Here is a 20986-nt window from a genome sequence, read left to right as displayed (position 1 = left end):
TGAAGAACCAAACAAATGTTTTGGATGTGCTCGTCTAAGGTGTCCGAGAAGATCAAGATGTCGATGTAGATTAACAGGAACTGGTTGAGCATATTACACAGTATGTCATTGACTAGGGCCTGAAACATAAATATTCAAAGTGTCCAAGGTGTGTATTGAAAGCCATCTTCCACTCATCCCCCTGCCAGATCTGGACAAGATGGTAGGCATTTCTTACGTCGAGCTTGGTGAAGAACCGGGCCTTGTGGAGAGGACTGAAAGCAGCATCAAGGAGGGGGAGAGGGTACGTATTCTTCACAGTGATCTCATTGTGACCACAATAGTCAATGTGTGGCCACAAGGAACCGTCCATCTTCTGGACGCAGAAAAATCCTGCATCAACAGGAGAAGAGGAAGAGCAGATCAGTCCAGCCGCCAACAAGTCTGCCACATACCTCTCCATTGCCTCCTGTTTCGGTCTGGAGAGGTGGTATAAATGGCCAGACGGAAGTGGCACCCCAGGAAGGAGATCAATGCAACAGTCATTGGGTTGATGCGGGGGCAATGAGAGAGCACACTCCTTACTGAAGGCATCTGCAAGGTCGTGATATACCTCTCGCATTGAAGACAGGTCAGGTGGCTCGGAAGGAGGAACTCTGCGTCCAGGTAGGAAGGACTGAGCAGACTGAAGACAAGAGTAGCAGGAAGCGCTCCAGCCCGTGAGCACACCTGACGACCAGTTAAATTGAGGGTTGTGGAGCCTTAATCGCGAGGATTCGTGGACAGTGGGGAAAGATTGGGAGTAAATGACAAAAAGAGGGATCATCTGAGAAAGAGGGATCATCTGATGTGTGGCGAGCAGCTTTCCGTCAAGGTCCGGGAAGGTGACTGGCTCAGAGAGCTCCACTGTGGGAACATCGGACTGCCTCACCACCTCCTGGTCTACGAAGCATCCATCAGCACCTGAATCCACCAAAAATAACTCAAAGTCTCATGTTGCCACGAGAGTGTACCGAACAGAGTTAATCTGGATGCCTTGGAGCAAGAAGAGTGCCACCTTGCAGTGCATCTGCTTGCACTGAGGAGCTTAACCCCTTTGACCACGTAGGACAAGAGGCAATGAAGTGACCCGCCTGGCCATAGTAAAGACATACCCCAGAAACATGGATAGCTGACATGGATAGCTTCATTGACACCCCTCTCAAACCAGCGGTCTTCTCTGGCCAGGACCCGTACTTGGTTGTCCTCAAAGGAGTGCCTGCTTTCCTTTAGGTGTAAGTGGACTGCTGAGTTCTGACCTGAAGAGGTGGCACGTCTGTGTCGTGCCATTCTTCTGTGGAGAGGTTGTTTGGTTTCACCAATGTACAGTTCCTTGCATTCCTCCTCCTCTTACTAAACCTCTTACAGAAATCCGGGCACGAAAGCAGCACTGCCGTCTCCAGCGGACCAACAGCTCCATCAGGGGACGTGGTGATCAAGGACTTCCGGAGGACCAGGTGGAACCAGAAAAGGTGGCAAGGTCCATTCCAAGTCCTGCTGGTGACTCATACCGCGGTGAAAGTGGCCGAGAGAGCAATGTGGATCCGCGCGTCCCACTGCAAGAAGGTGCCAGAACCGAAGGAGCCAGTCAGTAGGGAGTGAAACTAGTGTCCCTGCTGCTCCAAGTGGCATGCCAAGCCACCAACGAAAGAGCAAGATGAGCCTCCAAGGAAAGCCTTTGCATCCCAGACGACTGACCGAACTGATCCTGAGGAAATTCCTGTGTGTCCTGGGTATGATATCAATAGCAGCCATCTTCTCCCTAGTACCACACAAGAAACCAGACCTTACAATTCATCCAAATCTGAACTGGAAGAGGGTTATAAAGATTCAGGCATTTCAAACTCAGTCCTCGAGGGCCACGATCCTGCCAGGTTTTCTATCCCACTGAATGCATTTTTAGCCTGCTAGGACAGAAAACCTGGCAGGATCGTGGCCCTTGAGGACTGAGTTTGACACATGTGGACTAAGTTGATGTTAATGCTTTGGTTCTCACACTAATCCTTTAATGAAGGGATGTCTTAAACGGATGAAGGATGACATTCCGGATGTAAGGAGGAGTGCCTCTGAAATATATCAAGTATACTGTCAAAATCAGGTTGATCCAAGTAGGATCAAAAGGGGGGAATTGTAATGGAAATTGAGTGCAAAAGAAAGGAAAATAAATGGAAATTAGGAAGGGTGTGGTGGAGACTGGGTGAGCACATGGGCCTGTCTGGCACCTCATGCAATCACAGGAAACAAAGGCACCCTGGTGTTCAAAGGAGACCTGCATCGAATGACTGGGGATTGGGATATTCTCAGCCATTCAACTTCTGGCGCCAGCCAGATAGGTGCAAGCACATGTTGTGCAGGCGCCCTGTGTCTGCGCCTTGGAGGCGGGCCTTCAGCTATATAAGATCAGAACTATGTGCACATAGGCAGAGATTTCTCTGCATGCTTCCATGCATGTATCCTGACTGACTGACTGAATAAACCATCTCCTATGCAGTAATTTAGACTCATCGTTTACTTTTCAAAATCGCTAAATTCCACAACACTACTCTGCATGAAGTAAAAAATGCATGAGAGCTATAGTCCATATGCATCCCCCTTCATTTTGGTGAGGAAAAAGGATGGTGTAAAAAAAGGATATTGTGTGTGGACTACAGGCTTCTTAGCAGGTAAAACCTGTACGGATGTTTACCTGCTACTACAGATTGAAGAATGATTGAACGCCTTTTCTAGGGCCCAATGGTTTTCCACCCTTGATCTGGCCATAATAATCAGATTGCTGAGATGGCTCAGATGGCTGAGCAGGACCTTCCCAAAACTGTCTTTAGCACCCTTTTGGTCTTTTTTAATGCCTTTTTTCCCAAGCACTGATACAGAGAATGTTTGGTAATCAGCAGGGTTTATTGGTGGATGATCTGATGGTGCTGGCCTATGCAGATTTTTCACACCCCTCATCATTGAGATTGTCGCCAGCCATAGTAGGCTCGGCGCAGTACTTTCCCAGCATACAGTAGTGTGCAGTACAGTATTATGCCAACAGGGTCCTACAGCCCACTGAATATGTATGTCCAATTACAACCCTATGAAGCTTGAATTTCTCACACTTTTGGGAAAACGTGAAATCAAACCATCCACCCATGTTGAAACCTGCCTTGCCACCACACCGCATGCTCAACCTCACGTGGGGAGAAGGTTGGGCACTCGAAGATGAGTGGAACCACCTGAGAACCACCAACACAAGGATAGTCAACCTCTTTGTGGGAGGAGTGGCAACTGAGCCTTCTCTGAACTGGGACCAGATCTGTTTCCTCGATTAGAGCGATTTAGGGCGATTTTTAGATTTAGCGGGGCTAAGTAGCAGGGTTTTTTCGACCCTCGGGTATTCTGCGCCACACCCCAGTCCAGAAGGTGGCGGTAATGCGTCCAGAAGCTGGCTGTCAACCCCCAGAAAAAAACCAGGAGGAAATAGTTTTTGCATCACACTTTGGTGAAAGTAGTTGCAAAGAAGTGAAAATGGCTCAGAAAACCATTAAAATGGCCATAAAAGACAGCCTGGAGAACTTGGGAAAACAGAACCTGAATAAGTTCCGCAGTGCGCTCCTGGACCGCAGGGAAGGGCCACGGGTTCCCGTCAGCAGAGTTGAGGATGAAGACTTCCTCGGGATTACTGACGTGTTGGTTTCTACTTTCGGCGAATTTAGTGCCGCTGAAGTCACTCTGGATTTGTTAAAACAAATTAAATGCAACGGCGAAGCGGAAGCGCTTGGTAAGACTTTCCAATATTAAATGCTGCATAAAGTTTAAGTGCTTGAACCATTATATTTTTTACTTTCATTTTCATGGCTTCCCGCTCTTTTATGGGGAAAAAAAATCAATGTATCTTAACTTCGACATTCTGACTTTTAACATAGACATTCATTCTAATTTAGCATTGTAATCATTAAGTGGAAATTAAATTTTAACTCTCGTTTTTCATCAGAATCCGATTTAAATGCAAGTGGACTCCTCAAACCGAAGAGCAGTAAGTTATTATTCACAAATTGAATATATTTGAAAAGTACTATTTGAATTAAAAAATTAACTAATTTCAGTTTAAAAATTAGCAAGAGAGAACAGTCTTGTTTTGTCAAAATGAGAAAATAAAGAAGAGCATAAAAACCAGGCAAAACATTTAGTTTTGTGTGCGGGGAATAGTTAAACTAACCCAGATTAACCAACTTTAATTTTGTTTTAGCTGGAAGACCTTCAGCATCAGTTAAAGTGGACGGTAAGTATGTCTCAAAGCAATAAAAAAATCATCTCCACCAGGTTACTTTTTTCAGGCAGTTTAGCACCTTTATATCATGTGTAACACATAATTCATCCCCTTCAGAAAGTTTTATGTAGTGTTTTTGAACTGTCATCTACTATGAAAAGATCAAAAATAAGAATTATTTTTATAAATACAATTATTAGTAATTTTCTATCCAGGTTCATGATAAAACTTGCTAAATAACTCAAACACAACAGCTCAGGGAAGTGTAGAAACCAGCAATCCTATATCTCTGAACTTTACATTTAGGTAATTGGATTATTAAATATTTACTGTGTGTCTTTTTTTCCCCAGATGAGCACTTTGTGGATAAATATCGTTGTGCTCTGATCAACAGGGTGAGCAACATTGCTCCGATTTTAGATGAGCTTCTAAACAAGAAGGTCATAGACCAAGAGACTTATGAAAGAATCAGAGGTCTGCCAACATGTCAAGAGAAGATCAGGGAGCTCTACTGCAGTGGCCTGAAAGGTGGAAAAGCCTGCAAAGATGCCTTCTTAAAAAGTCTTGAAAAAAATGAGCGATTTCTCATTGATCACCTCAGGACAAACCAGTAAATGTCTAGTGCCTATTTGAAGCCAAATGTTTTTATACCAAAAGTGGACCAATAATGTTTTATCGAAGTAGAGCTAAGAATTTAACCTCCATAATATACATTAGGTGATCTCATGTTTTCATCAGATTCAGTTGCATACTTAAATCAAGTTTTTTGTGATTCAGCCTTAAAAGGCCTCTCAGCTTTAAATTAAATAATAGGTAAATTAATATGTGTTGTATGTTTCATTCATTTTAATCAGCAATATTAGATTCATTGTGAAAATACACAGCCTGTCAAAAAAATCCACTAATATTTTGTTGGTCTAACTTTAGCCTTGGTTATGGTACACATTTGCTATTTTTTGCCAAGATCCTGTATTGATGATGGTAAAGTCAGACCACCGCGCAAAGCCTTCCATCCAAAAGATTCTCAGTGGGGTTAAGGTCTGGACTCTGATGGCCAATCCATGTCTGAATATGACCTCTTGTGCTTCCTGAACTGCTCTTTTACAGTTCAAATCTACTAGATCACAGCATTGTCATCTTGGAATGTGCCTGAGCCATTAGGGAAGGAGAAAAAAATGCTTATAAGGATTAACCTGGTCATTCAGTATATTCAGGTTGTCCCCTGACCTCATCTTTTGGGTCCCAAATCTAGACCTGACCATCTCCAACAAACTCAGATAACAGACTTGTAAGGTAGGTGCATCATTTCACCCACTTTGCTTTTTACCACCTCTATCACACTAGAGGCCAAGCTTTAAGGTCCTTCACAAATTGAAGCCCTTTTTCTGATTTGTGTGTGTGTGTGTGTAGATATTTTTAGCTTTACTTTCAAAATATAGCCACAAGATCCACTGTTCACCACATGGTTAGTTTGTGGCTCTCGTCCCCTTTTGAGATGAGACTAATCACTGGTAGTGTGCAAATTTTGTTTTATAATTAAAATGATGGTAGTTAAAAGGTGGGTGACGGTGATGAGTCTAATGAAGCTATCAAGACATATTTAATAACGTCATTCTGACTGCAGTGTTAGGATCTTCTGATTTTTGGTATGTGGTGCAAAGCAAGGGCTAGAAAGGTGGGGTGTGATTAGTTTTGCATTGAAGAACCTGACCTCAATGCCACCAAATACTTTTAATTTCACTGTAGATTATGGCCTCCTGGTCCATGATTACCCCCAAATGTGTGCCCCTTTGTTCTGTAAATTTCCAGTGAAAGTCTCCAAAGGATTCTGGAAAACTTTTAAAAAGAGCAACAGTCACAACAGCAAAGTCAGAAAGAACAATCAGAAAATGACAATTATTTTTGCATACTTTTTAATGAATTTAAGGCCACTCTGGCAGGAAAGCTCACAAACTTCCCATACTTGCTTCGTTATTACCCTGTGGTGAGTGTTGAGTTCATTCCCATTAGAAATGATTTAAAGCGAAAACACAAGGTGACACGTATCTGAAATATAATTATTGTAACTACCAGAATATAATTCTCTATGCCACTGCTTCCTCATTTGCTGATAGCCTCTCCAACACCTAGTCTCAATAAAAGATGCCATTAGTGGTAAAATGCTGCTATTATGTGTATAAGGCTTTAGGGGCTGAAAATGCAATCTCATGTAAACCCTACCAAAAACCATTTTTATATGAAAATCAAAGGCAAACACTCTCAAAGATAATCTTGGCAAGCATACAGGTAACAGAAAGATAAAAGTTTTCATAACAGCACTTCTATAATTAAACTGGTTATCATGAAAACCTGGTGGTTTAACATGTTTAGAACCCCAGTGTTTATAAAATATTTACAAAATGGATCTCACACCAATAATAAATTTCTTTAATGTTTATATCCCTAATTCACTATGTCAAAATTATGTTAAAGGCTGTGCTGGCTAACCAGTGTGTGAGAAACATTCGTTCATAATTTAAACCTGATGTATTCTAACATTGTCACCTTGGAATAGGACCATATAATAAAGCAAGAGGAGAAATATCGGTAGAAAAAAACATGTAAATAGAAACGAGGAGCTTTAAGTGGAATTATACTGTGTATACAGTAGTGATAGAAGAAAAATAATCTATTATCAACTTATTTAGTGCAGTCATCTTAGGTTCCAGCCTGCCACAAAAGACAAGTCAATGCATAAAGGATGTGTTTCTGTGTGTAAAAACAAACAAATCTGAGTGTACAGAGGGGGACGACACACATGCAGTACATGGGCACTAGTTGAAAGATATGGCATCAACACAGTCACAATGCAACGATTGATATGACATGTTCAACTGACTGCTCTCCAAGCCAGGTTAGTCTCAACTTGTCCTAAAAACTCCAATAAAGTTAAGTAGTAGACAAAGGTAAATTTGGCCGACTTTAGGTTGGTACCAATTACTAATATTCTGCTGAAGTGTTCCGAGACGCTGCAAATCATTTCCCAATAATGTGAATAAATACAAAATGGGCCACAGGTGAATAACAAAAAAATACAGTATATGAATGTGTTCTGAATGAAGTGTAAATTCAAATGCATATGATGTAAAGTTTTAGTTTGATAATTATGTTTTTTTATTGTAAAAATCTCTTGTATTTAAAACAATATTGTTTTTTTAAGATGATGAGGTCCTAATTTGCGTCTACTTGAACCTACAGCAGCACAAAATGGTCAACCTAAACAAGAACTTGCAATTAATTTTCTCTGTCACAAGACTCAAAGCACCAGCTACTAAATGTTGCATGTGTGCCAGCTTGTAAGATCACCATTTCTGTGAAGGAGCAATTATATTAATGGAACATGTTTTAAAATGACTAAAGCAGAAATATCAACAAAAAATTACATCCTCCAAATGACATCATTGTAAACTTCACACACGGAAAATCTTCACTTCAGTGTTCATTTAGAATTAAAAAATAACTGTTGAAACACTCTTTTGGGACGTCATGACTGTGGACACCAAAACCTCTAAATAATGTAACCCAATATAGGTCACAATATTAAAAAATTAAATTCTAAGGCATCACAAGGTTTACCAGCGACAACAGCGCTGTAGATATATAAACTCAAGAGTCCGACTTCTCCAGCTCCATCCATGGAAGAATATTTGTTGATATCACAGGAATCAAGGCGGAGCAACTTTACCACAGGCTCAAGGAATTCAGCTCTGCTGTCAGAAGCTTCAATAAACAAGCTGAACCACAGTGTACACAGGCTGATCCTAAAAACAAATTTAATCTAGCAAAAAATCCACATCATTCAAAAGGGAAGGACCAGTGGACTACTCTCGGCTGTCGTCTTTGAGCTTGGCTGAGGTTTTCATCGCAACATGCATATTTGCTGCAGGTTTTTCAGGAGCAGGTACTGTAGCTGGATGTAGCCCTGCCTCTGTGCCAATGTCAACAGTAATGTTAGTGTAAAGCGGTAGGTATTCCCGGGAGATTGTCTTGTATTCAAGGGTGTTCATTCCATCCAACTTCCAGGTTTGACGCGTTTTTGCAAGCATGTTGAACCTTTAAGAGAGAACATACATTTATTCCTTTATGGTCAGGCATACTCATTGTTTCCTTGGTGGATAAATAACCCAAACCAACCCTAGTTTTGTCTTCCTATTTACACAATATGGACAACAAAAAAAGCTTCGAGAGATTGTAGACCTCCTCCATGTAGGTCATTTCCCCACATATTGTGACTTAAACTCTTACTATCGTACATATACAGCACTAATGGAAGGTTTTATAACATAGAAAATTCCTTTACAATCTAAGCCAAGGGGCTTTAGGAGATCCAATATCCCTCAGAAAATCTCTAAAATGTAATCAGGTGTTTCTTGGCTGATCATCAACAATTCCTGAAACTTTCATTTAAATCACATGACTGTCTTGGCAGCGGTAATAACATTTTTGTACTTTGTGTAAAAACCTGTATACCGTCTTCCACAACAATAGCCTTTCCTTTGAGAACTAACTGGCAGACCCTACCTATCACTCTCATAACAAGTACTCTATACAGACTAACCTTTTGTATCAAAAAGACAAAATACAGAAAGTTATGTGAACATATTGTTTCTTAAACTGCTTTTGAACAAAAAGCTCAATTTTACAGCCAACTAACAAAGCAAACGGCATTAGGTTCACCAATCACTAAAACCAACACATTCTTGTCTGAATTCAAGTTCAGGTGCATTTGGGTGTACCTTTTTGGATTCACATCATTGCCTTTATCCAGTTTGTGTTTAATCATCTTGTAACGGCCGATTTTCAATGATGGTCGTGTGATGTACATTCCTGCCAGAGACACTCTGAATAGATGAGAAGCAAATATCAGTCCTGTTGAAATGGCCAAGTTCTCTTGTAAAAGTAGTCATTAATAAAGTCTATACATTGACTGGTAATAACATATGCCTTTAACATATTTACTGACAATGTGATTATATGAGGGATGTTCATGGGGTCAGTTAAACGACAATATTTTTAATTGGAATAGAGGAATGCTGTTTAACACAGAATCAAAGTGTCGTGTTCAGATTATTTTTCGCAGTTTGCTTAAGGTTTGTTATCCTTTACAAATTAGACGAGGATATTCTCACCTGACTCCAATATCATCATCCTCACCTCCCCAACCCCAGTAGTTGTTAGGAAAGCCATTCATTTTCAGATAATGTGTTGGTGTAAGAGCCGAAACACCTCCAAAATACATCTTGTATGGAAGTCTGAACAAAAAAGCAACATGTTTCAGAAAATCTTGTTTTGAGGTTGGTCTGTTAGATGTCTTCAATTCACTAATGTAGGACATACTTGTATCCAAACTTGTCTATGCCAATGGCTGCATGCTTAGGGTTGGAGTCACAGATATAGGTGTTTCGGTCATCCTCTGGAATGAGGTCAACATCATGAAAAAAGAGGCAGTCCCAGTCTTCTTCCCTCATTGCCTCTCGAAACCCTGCATTCATCAGCTTGGCCCTGTTAAATGTGTAGTTTCCAGCCTGAAGAATGAAAACACAGAAGAATCTTGTGATCTCTCTCCATCCTCCATACTCATGTTGGAAGAAATCATTCTTCTACCTCCAATGACATGACAGACAGTGATGATGTTATTTCTTGTGTAGTCTCCCCCCCCGTATCAATCTACAGGTATCGCTGCCTTTATAGCTGTATGCTGACCCACTCTACTCTTATACCAGCACTTTGTTATAATTAATGTATTTCTCTAATCTCTGCCTTTTTCTCTACCCAGCTGGCCATCAGCAGGAGGGTCCCCCTACATGAGCCCAGTCATGCTCAAGGTTTCTTCCTGTTAAAGTGGAGTTTTTCCTTGCCACTGTTGCTTGTTGGGGGTCAGGCCCTGGGATTCTGTAAAACGCCTAGAAACAATTTTGATTGTAACAGACGCTATATAAACAAGGAAATGATTGATTTATTGACAGACAAATTATATATACACACCCACACACTGTAATTTCCGGTGTAGCCACTACTTTTTTCCACCAGGTGTTGAACCATGTGGCCTATATAGCAACGTAGCTTATTTATATATTTTTTCCCCACTGACAAGCTTCATGCCGCCATGGTATACACACAAACATGTTTTGACTTGAATATAAAAGAAATCTAAAGCCCATTTATGATCACAGATACAAGATCTGCCATGTACTGTAAAATAATGAAAAATACATTAATATAACCATGGTTATTGATATCAAAGGATTATCATGCAACTCCAGATGTCCGGCGACCATCTAACGAGGCCCTATCTCATGTTAGAAACAGAGATAGAACCTATAATCACATAGTAATTGTGAATGAGTTGAATAAAGTTTGACTTATCTGACTTATATTTTGCTTACCGTGCCTTATGATTCGGTTAGGGAATTAAAATAGACCCGTTCATTAATATTGCACCCTATAACCCGAAAATACTGTAATCACTCCTCTACTAGACTGCACGCTCATTAAAGAATACAATAAAGACCCAACAACCCATAACAATGTTACCATAACAAAAACCTATAGACTACAATGCAACAGCTCTTAATTAAAACAATATATAAAAGTGTGTTCTCAAACCTCAAAAATATATTTTATAGATTCAGCTGTCGGAACTAGCTCCACGGGGAGTGTTCATTGTGAAAGCAAGATGTCTTCTTATATAATTGTTTTTTGATCTAAAGAAATTGCTTGATTTGGATATATAACAAAGCACATGTTCAAACCTTTTTCTATAGCAAGTACATTTCTGTTCTATTTTTAGGATAATTGTTGGGTTAGTGTGTCATGGAGAAATTCCTCAGTTTCAATAAGTCATTTGCTCAAAACAATTCAAGAAAGGAAATTTCTCAGACTCAATACTGTGTTATAATAATGACAGACGTAACTGTATGTTACTTGAATAATTTAACATTTTCTGTTAATGCTGATGGTGAGTTTGGTTGTTTTTTATTACCTGTTGAATGATATAAATGCCATATTGGAGCTGTTGTCGCTGGAGAAAAGGATGCAGGTAGTATAGCAGAAACTTGAAATGATGTTCTCTGTGTCTGTGGGGGATGACAATAGCTGTTCGGTGTCTGGCCTCACAGTCAGGTGGTCTGTAACGTCCACCACGCACCACCAGTGGATTCTTCCTCTGAACCTCTTTTAGAGTGAGGCCTGAAGGACAGGTGACATGTATCGGCCCACCTGCGAACACAAAGTTGTGAGTACTTATTGCTGTGAGTTGTGAGTACTTATGATGCTTCAAACAATCTCACTATTGCACTACTCGTTACAACACCGAATCTTTCAGGCCAAAAAAATTACATTTGAGAAAGGACCGTCTGTGCCAGATTAATTCAGATTTCTGAAGTTCATTCAACTTAAGTAGAAGACAGCAAATAAATTAAACTTGAAACTATCTTTGTTTTCTTTTAAAAGTATGTGCAAAGGAATAACTACTACTTCTCTTTAATTCCTAAATTATCCTATAGATTGACCTTTACTCTCAATTGGTATCCTAAAGGAGCTTCTGAGCTCTGAGTGACCACATCTTGTTTTCCATTCTTTCCAGAGACAAAGCAATGCTGGAGAGACAAACAGGCTTGATGATTCACTTGTCTTCAAGGTTAGCTTTTTCTCTTTGCGATAGTGAGAGACAGACGGGCTCGTACCGGACATGGTTGACGCTAACCAATGACCTTCCATTTTTCTTATAAACTTCTCAGTACGAATGTCTCATTGGATTGACGCTGGCATTGCATATTTCAACTGTTGCTGTGTTGATGTCACATATCCTAATCACTAAACTTCATTTCAGTTGTTCCACAACAGTATGTCTCTAATGTTGTAATTTAAGGGGCACCAACAAACATGAAAGCAACCAAGTCAAATGAGGAAGCACAATTAATGTTAACAGCAAAATCAAATATAATTTTAGTGAAATATTACTCATAGTCAAAGTAAATAGCGACAATTTTAAAATGGAATCTTATCACTCACAAGGGAATAGAAAACTCACTTATTAAAGGAGATGTCTTGGGACAGTAAGGCATGTCATCTCCATGGCTTGGAGATTTGGATAGATGCGAGAGGTCTGCATAAACGTCCCCTCCAGGGATACCTGGTATTGTGTCATTTCGGCCTAACAAAATGTCCGGCTTGCGGAAGATGCGGATGAAGTAAGAAACCCTCTTCTGGTACCCGTCTCGGGAGAGCAGTGCCATCACAACCAGCTGAATGCCCAGAAACATGAATAGGTAGCGCCATTTGGAATGGATGCTGACCATGATGATGATGATGTTGGTGGTGGCCCTGTTTTCTCTGGCAACGGAGGTATGAAGATGGCAATGCAAAAAACAAAACAAAAAACACTTTCATGTAAAAGTACCTGCCAGTACCTTATCAATAATGAGTATACAAGTTAAAACCAATGAAAAATAAAATCCAGGAGGTGATGGCTCTTCTAATAGATTTGGACTGGAACACCAAATATGAGTTTTGTTGAGAGTTGATGCAAATTATCTACCTGTTGTAATGGAAATTTAGAGCAAAAGAAAGGAAAAGAAATGGAAATTAGGAAGGGTGTGGTGGAGATTGGGTGAGCACATGAGCCTGTCTGGCACCTCATGCATTCACAGGAAACAAAGGCGCCCTAGTGTTTAATGGAGACCTGCGTCGAACAACTGGAGAGGGGGGGATGTCTTCAGCTATTCAACTTCTGGCATCAGCCAGATAGGTGCAAGCACATGCTGTGTAGGAGACCTGCATCGAATGACTGGGGTGGGGGATGTTCTCAGCCATTCAACTTCTGGCGCCAGCCAGATAGGTGCGAGCACATGCTGTGCAGGCGCCCTGTATCCGCGCCTTGGAGGTGGGCCTTCAGCTATATAAGATCAGAACTGTGTACGCATAGGCAGAGATCTCTCTGCCAGGTATCCTGACCGACTGACTGAATAAACCATCTCCTACGCAGTAACTTACTCATCGTTTACTTCTCAAAACGGCTAAATTACACAACAGTGTCACAGGTAATAAAGATATTCAGAGCAAAATGTGTAAAAATTATTGTATTTCTAATAGGTCAAAGTTAAGCAAAGTTGGTCGCTTTGTTCACTTTTCTTTTTCATTACAGTCCGCATTCCCGCTGCACAGTGATTAGGTAAAGCCATTTCCACATCATGTGGTTTCACCCTCATTCAATTCCATCCATTGCATCATGAAAATCATTCTCCTCCAGTAAGAATAAAAAGGCTCAGTCAGTGTCTCTCACCCTCACACTCTCTCTCTTGCTTGTCCTCCCTTTGTGAGCTTTATGCTGCCTTCTGTTCAGCCTCATAGTCTGGAACAATAACAGCTGCCATGACAAAGGGGAATATAAGTGGCCGCATGTACCCTACACTCTACAGAGGGTTTGATGTTGGATGCAACCCTCACTGCCTGACTGGCTCTCTAAACAGTGAGGGAGGAGCAGTCACAGGGTTGTCGAACATGTATGTTGTGGTGACTGTTTACTTTTTGGGGAAGGGATATAATTGGACACTCGAGCTTCAAGAATGGACAGTATATATGAAGGAAAAGTGACAAAAGGAGGAGACAGTGATTAATCCCACTGCTTCTAATGAGGAACTCTGACGTGTCAGATGATTGAGGGTTGATCACTCCAGCATGACTCTGAAGAGAAAACACAGAAAAAAGAGGAAAGTTATAATTGGGTTGCAAAAACAATTCACCAATGAATCATAGTGACTCAGCTCCAGATCAACAGACATCTAACAAACTCTTGGTCAGTGAACTGTAGCACCAAGATATTTCATGCTCTGCTTGACACCTATGTGTACTTCTTCCAGCTGCTTGAACGGAGGGAAGACTGATTGCACTCATTTACCTTGGTCTCTATATAAATGTCCATAGATGGATATATTCTAAAGATTGACCTTTGCAGGCTGTGGTTGATACTACAGTAGGGAAACATAACTGCACGACCTGGTACTGTGACACCAGATCCATTGCTCATTCTGCTGGATCACAGTCTCAAAGCATTGTCATGTAATACAACTTCATATTACTTTGTACAAAGAAAGTCATCTTGTGTAAATTATGCACGGTAATTGAATGTCAAGTGCAGTTCAATCTCAATGCACATGTAAATGTTGACTAGCATAGTCAATCACTGTACATCATTTCAGTTGTCAAAAAAAATGTAAATCATTTGCAACTTGAGAACAGTTTTTACCATTCAATTTATATAACCAAGATGAACTTGTAAAATGATTACTTTTATTGTTTTTCCAACATGTTTCCTTTCATTTCATTTATATTGTATAGGTTTTATTTTAAAAGCTTGTTACCTATTATTTGAAAAGCCACTATGAGCACCATGTTAACTGGGCTCACACATATACATCTGGTTTATGGAGGATCCAGCAATTTGCCAAGCAACTTTAAAAAAAAAAAAAAATCCCCATTTCAGGTTTTGCAATTATCCCTGGACTGGGAAATATTGAGCTTTTTAAAGACAAATAAGCATAGTCGTGGGTGCCATGTATCTACAAATAATACTTGGCCAATGGCCATGGTAGGTTACTACCTGTTTATAAAGCTCCTGCTTCCAGGTCAGTGAAATATAAGCACTTGTGGAGATTACATAGGCCAGCTCACCACCCAGATGCTCTGGTAAATCAACGTACACTGAGCTATATGGGGGTGGTAGTCCAGCTACCTTCAGACTACTCGGCCAATGTTAGTGGAGCAAACTACCTCAGAATTTCTGTTGCCTTGTTCGTATGTGAACAGAAGTATGGTCCATGCTTCACAGACCGTTATCCTTTCAAAGCTAAAATCTTTCCGTGGTAGGGTTGGCGAGATTACAGCGCAACATGGCCAACCATTTCCCATCTCTCTTTTGAATGAGTCTATTATCAAGTTTCAGTGATTTTGGAATAAGTAAAATTGAAATTGAAAACAAAAATAGACCGCAAGAAAAGATATAAGCTTTGTTCAACCTCTGTTTCTGAGAACAGCTGCCCCCACACCATCTTCTTACACCTTCAACAGATACTTCAGCCCAAGAAAATTTAACTACTTCCGCAATTCTGTCTTTTTGTTATCGGTTATGCCTGGGGACTGGGCTAGCTACTCCAAAACGTTAATCTGGTTAGTCTGGAACAAACACACCCAGTTACTTACTGAAATTTTGAAGCATTTCAAATCGTTTGACTAGCATGTACAAATGCTGCCTTCGTTGTGCAATATGGGCCATCTTATTCTTCAAAATAATAGCGGGCATTGATTCTGTGAACAATTGCTATTATTTTAGAAACAATTATGGAGCATTGATAATGCGCATTATGCATGACTTTCAAAGCCAATATGAAGATTTTAGGCCTTATTCACTTTTTTTGCATATACTATACTACAGGTGTAGTTCACAATACGTAGGTAAATGAGCTGCTTATTTTCTTAGAAATGTTTGAGCTTACAGCTTAAATATACATCTTTTGGTTAATAAGAATCTCTTTCTCAATAATGGTACACATAATATACCGTAATTTCCGGACTATAAGCCGCTACTTTTTTCCTACACTTTAAACACTGCGGCTTATTCTACGGTGTGGCTTATTTATGTATTCTTTCTATTGGCCGCTAGGGGCGCCCGAGCAGAAAAGGTAAGAGAGACAGGTGGAATATATGTGTCGAGGAAGACGCAAGTTTAACGTAACTTTGCGCTTTGTGTATGAATAAAATTAGCGTAAACAGACCCTCATCATGGAAAATGCAAGAAGAAATTTTACCGGTATGTTTTTTTAACCAGCCCTGTTGGTGCTGTGCTACCGTGTTGTTGTTATGTTATGTTACTGCCGCGTCTGAGTGACTTTTATCAGTATGTTTTTTTTTTTTAAATCAGCCGTTAGTGCTGTGCTACCGTGTTGCTGTTACGTTACTGCCGAGTCTGAGTGACTTTTATCGGTATGTTTTTTTTTTTTTTAATCAGCCCTGTTAGTGCTGTGTTACTGCCGTATTGCTGCTGTGTTACTGCCGCGTCACAGGCACTGTTTGAAAAGAAAAGCAAAGGTAGTGTAGTGTGTTGGGGAGGGTCAGTGTGGGAATTTCCCAGCATGCTTTGTGGCAGTGTGTCTGTGGGTTAAGGTTGGTGTTAACCCTGTTTTTGTTCGTTGTAAATGTTATCTTTTGCAACTTTCAATGTTAGTGTTCTATTTATTGAGTTCTGGTTGTTGATGTATTTAATTACTGTTTTAATTACTGTTTGCACCTGCACACCATAAGCCAGGTTATGTGTGTGATTGAAGACCTCCCTTCGTTGACGTGTCTTCAGTTCACTGTTTAATAAAGTAGCTGGCAGAAGTCTGCGTCTGAGTTCTTCCATGACCTATGTTTCAATGCGGCTTATAGACAGGTGCGGCTTGTATAACTACAAAATTGAAATTTTCTTTCTAAAATTAGATTATGCAGCTTTTAATCAGGTGCGCTCTATAGTCCGTAATCTTTTTTACAAGTAAGGTCCCACAACAGACAGGAAGAAGTTGCCTAAACCAGGTGTACTGTAAAAAGACAGACCATAACTCCCATCTTAAGAAGTCTCCATAGTCAGCAGCAAACATGCAAATAACCCACATTTCCTCTGCACAAACTAATTTCTATGTTATCCAAGCGAATTCGAGGTCCAGCTGGTTCATATCAAATTAGCTATGTAGAGCAGTAATGTGGTGTTTCTCTTTTTAACTGGAATTCAAAACTGAAAATTGACTACAAGTGCTGGTGCTTTCTTCTAGGTTATGTTGACCACAAACTCTAGGTAAAACATGAACATATAAACAGGTAGTATTTATAACACAAATAGTAAAATGGCTAAGCACTGTATCTTAACAGCTGCATCTTCTACTGCTCTTAGAACATTGAGAAAAAACTAAATTAAAAACAGTTTGGAAGATAAAGTGAATCATTTTCCTTAGGAAGTCTGGGAAAAAAATCCCATACTACAGATGCCATTTTGTAGTCTGCCAGTTATTACATTGGTAAATCACAGGACAAAAACAGCACTTGATTTAAAAAAGAAATAAAAAATCCTTCTCACTTCATTGAGATCACTCTACTGACAAAACAGGCAGAGCAGAGAATTTAAAAAATGCTCCTAACATATAGTATTTAATATCAGAGCCATTTAAAATGTTGAATTTACTGGGTTGATGTCATAGATCCTAGTTATCAGGCCAGTAATTACTGGTCCAGTAAATATCATGCACCTCTGAACAAACCTATTTTCTGAATAAGCTACTATAATTTGTAACATGTTTTGAGAAAATATGCATCCACAATGCTGGCCACTATGGAAAAATCAGCCTGAACCTGACCGGTACACATCCCTTTAGTTGTTCCCTCAAGGGCCAAACAATTGCTGAGAAGCAGGGAAAAAATACACAGCAATCAATTACTCACAGTCTATCCTTTCTTTGTGCCTCTGATTTGTTCACTACATTAAAATGTATGTCTTCATCTTCAAGCAATCCACGAGGGACACTGAGCTTCAAACACAGGACTGGTAACCCCCTACCCTCCATGGTGACTGAAACTCACAACAAACCTGGAGGAACACATTTACTCAAGAAAGCAGAGACATGACAGCTGTCATCAAACTACTTTTAGTCATTGAACTAGACAATTTTACAAATCTCAAATTAACAATATTAACAATTTATTTAGTCATATCAACTGCAAAAAAAAAAGTAAAAATACAATTTTCACTGCGAGTTTCCTCATGCAAATTTACATTTGTGTAGACTATGCAATACACTGAGCTCATATACTGAGTTATTTTATATCCAAATTCTGATATAAGATAACGCTGACCCAAAAGAGTCACTGGAGTTCATGTTGTAGCATAAAGGACTTATATGTCTGAGTGTATAACAAATTGTTTCAAGTCATATAGTAGCGCAAGTGGTAATAAACTTAACTATTTGGGTGATACTGAAGTATCACCACAGGCTATCAAAAGTAAACACAGTGGAAAATGGTAGCATATCACCTGCTTCATAATAGCCAATGTTGATAAGAAGTTAACTTTTAAGCTTCTTTACAGGAGAGAAAAACCTCATCAGTCTAAGACATAAAACAAATATTGATTTTGCAGAACAAGAACCAAATGAGATAATTTTCTCTCACACAGCCCTGGCTTGAGAGTTTGACACATCAGCCGGGCAGAACCTTTTTTGCCTGGAGTCTGACAACTGTTGTGTCATTGGTCAGAAACACAGAGTTTGCAGTTAATGCAGAAAGCCAAAAAATTCCTATTTGCTGAGGCAAAACACTGAATGGAGACATGCGTCTGAATTCACAGCAACTGAATTGTAAAGCAGGACAGCACCACGTTGTTTTAAGATGAATCAATCATTTGTATTATTAAAAATGTAATACATGATTGAGAATGCAATCCATAAAGCTGATGGACAGGGACTGTAGAAAAATAATGCTTCCTGCATTAAAAACAAAGGCTAGCTTGCTACTTGGGAAAACATTTTCCCACTGAACCATCTGAGGTTCATCCATCATCAGGTTCCAAGGTTACTTAAAAAAAAAAAAAAAAAAAATACAGTACAAAATGTATACAAATATGTCAGCAGTGTGGAATTTGCAGTATATTTATTACATAAAATTTACTAATCACATTAAAGCAATTTAACTATAGTTGTGGCAATTATTTCTGTCTCATGTTGTTTCAGTTTGTCCTGAACTTTGAACTTACTTTTGGCCAGTTTTGAATGTCTGGTCATTGATAACCAACCTTTTCATCTACTTTTAGGACAAACATTTTCAACCGATGGCAAAAAGGGCATGGGAAGACCTTTTCATACTCAGTAAACAGAACACAAGTGTGTACAGTAAATTACCATTAACCTATTTGAGTGGGTGAGCAATAGGTTAACGTTTAAACTCAGGAAGAAGTGAACAGCCCCAAAAATCCTGATTTATTAAAGCCTATTTGTGATGGGTTTATAAAACAACTTGCATAATAAAACAATTTTAAAAAAAAATCAACATTAAAAATGACACATGGTCTTACAACTTACCTTTACAACCTATAGGTTGTAAAGATGGGTTGTGTATACTGCTACTTTGTACCACCCTGCTGTTGTGTAACACTATAATACAACACTAATACAACTATAGAACTCCAACATGAACACAAAATGTTAGAATTCAAGCCCAATCAAAGCCCATCATTATAAACCAAACTGAACCATTCTGTGTGACAAAAATAGTAATATTTTGCAATTATGAGCTTTGGAAACTTCAACGTCTCAACCTCAAGGAAACACTTCAAAAACAAGACTTGAATTCTGAAAATCTGTTTCTCTCCAGCATTTGGCCCCATTACCCAAGTAAACATTCAAACAGTGGGACCCTCGGAGGGGGAGGGGAGCATAATGTAGACCTCTTTGTTTGGTTTACACGGAAAATATACCGGTACTAATAATATAACCGAAACCAACGGTTTCAAGTCATTAACATGATCAAACGTGTAGATTTAACTAATTACAACTCCCTCCTATCATCGGCTCTGGCTGACTCAAGCCTCTCAAAAGGCTGATGGTTAAGAAAATACAGGTAATTCCTACCTAAGCGCTCAATATCACCGACCCAAACGTCTTGTGTTGTTCTGTCGCTACCTAATATACGTTAAAGTTCAGAGGAAATCGTGCACGTGGTTCCTTAAGCGTCAAAAGTTGGCCAAGCGAAGTCATTGTTGCTCAAATAAAGTTACCTAATTTGGTCATCAGTCAATAACAAAACAAACCTTCCGTATTTTAGCTACCGCAGAGCTAATTTGGTTTATTGTAAATCGTAGTAATGCGACTTGTGTACCGTTGTAAATGTGTCAATTCCTACTTTTAAACGGTGTCATCCCATTTAGTACCGTTAACTCTTTTTCCTGTCCGGAAATACTCATATGCGCTTAACATAACAAACATTCGACAAAGATTACACTTTTAAAACCCAGTAAAAGGAAACAAGACTCCGTTTTTAACCGACTCCAAAAACGCAACCAGCTGTTTTAAGTAAATGAGCCCAGCCGAGCCAGCCGCTGCGGATCACTGCTGGCTAACTAGCTAGCAGTGGCACACTGCGTTAATGTCGATGTCGAGACCCGTAAATTACGGAGTAGATCTTACCGCCGGGACCACACCATATCCTGGACTCGTTTGTTGGCTTCTGCCTTGAGATTCCACAGCAATATCTCGGGTGCTGCTAGGTTTTCGTGGCGGTATGAAGTTGATGCCGTTGGGGTGTTGCGGGAGTGTTACTCTCTCTGGGTGAGAGAAGGGACGAGTGTCGTAGTTCCCCCTCCCATTTTACCTCCACCACAAATGAAAACTCAAACACACGGTTATATGCAACGGATGCAGAAACTTACCAATATCCCATACAATCCGAATGTATTTTAATCAAATCCCAGCAATAAGCAACAGGAAACCCCTTTGAAAAAACATTCCATTCAGGATATAACAACTTGGTAAAAAATAAATTATGCAACATATTTACACAATCTCCGTTATCTGTATGCCAACAGAAATGCGTTGTTCATCATTTTATTGTAGTTATGGTCTTTGATCAATAAATCTTTATTCATATAGCGTCTTTTACAATCAA

At 39.7% G+C, this 20986-nt stretch overlaps 2 protein-coding genes across 5 annotated transcripts; one reads left to right on the top strand and one right to left on the bottom strand.

Annotated features, from left to right (window-relative positions):
• The first annotated feature begins 3430 nt into the window (after positions 1 to 3430).
• On the top strand, positions 3431 to 5089 carry pycard (PYD and CARD domain containing). Its single transcript, XM_011618200.2, has 4 exons — positions 3431 to 3778; positions 3992 to 4033; positions 4247 to 4279; positions 4619 to 5089. The coding sequence occupies exons 1-4, from the start codon at positions 3526 to 3528 to the stop codon at positions 4879 to 4881; spliced, it is 591 nt and encodes a 196-aa protein (XP_011616502.1). The 5' UTR covers positions 3431 to 3525; the 3' UTR covers positions 4882 to 5089.
• Positions 5090 to 6163: 1074 nt separating this feature from the next.
• On the bottom strand, positions 6164 to 20689 carry LOC101076002 (beta-1,4-galactosyltransferase 3). Of its 4 annotated transcripts, none has more exons than XM_029838409.1 (8): positions 20509 to 20689; positions 13590 to 13990; positions 12441 to 12640; positions 11289 to 11494; positions 9644 to 9831; positions 9436 to 9558; positions 9043 to 9147; positions 6164 to 8359 (listed from the first exon to the last, which is right to left on the bottom strand). In XM_029838409.1, exons 3-8 carry the CDS (start codon positions 12604 to 12606, stop codon positions 8128 to 8130), a joined length of 1020 nt encoding a protein of 339 aa, XP_029694269.1. In that variant the 5' UTR covers positions 12607 to 12640; positions 13590 to 13990; positions 20509 to 20689; the 3' UTR covers positions 6164 to 8127. The 4 variants fall into 4 exon arrangements, with proteins under 4 accessions (XP_029694269.1, XP_003977161.2, XP_029694268.1 ...); XM_003977112.3 differs by having other exon boundaries at positions 11289 to 11524; positions 12339 to 12640; positions 20509 to 20687; XM_029838408.1 differs by lacking the exon at positions 20509 to 20689 and adding an exon at positions 19954 to 20379 and having other exon boundaries at positions 11289 to 11524; positions 12339 to 12640.
• Between the last annotated feature and the right edge of the window lie 297 nt (positions 20690 to 20986).

This window comes from Takifugu rubripes, chromosome 7 (assembly GCF_901000725.2).
Source record: "Takifugu rubripes chromosome 7, fTakRub1.2, whole genome shotgun sequence".
Lineage (NCBI taxonomy): Eukaryota > Metazoa > Chordata > Actinopteri > Tetraodontiformes > Tetraodontidae > Takifugu > Takifugu rubripes.
The sequence above is the reverse complement of the archived record's forward strand: the minus strand, read 5'-3'. Positions and strand labels throughout refer to the sequence as shown.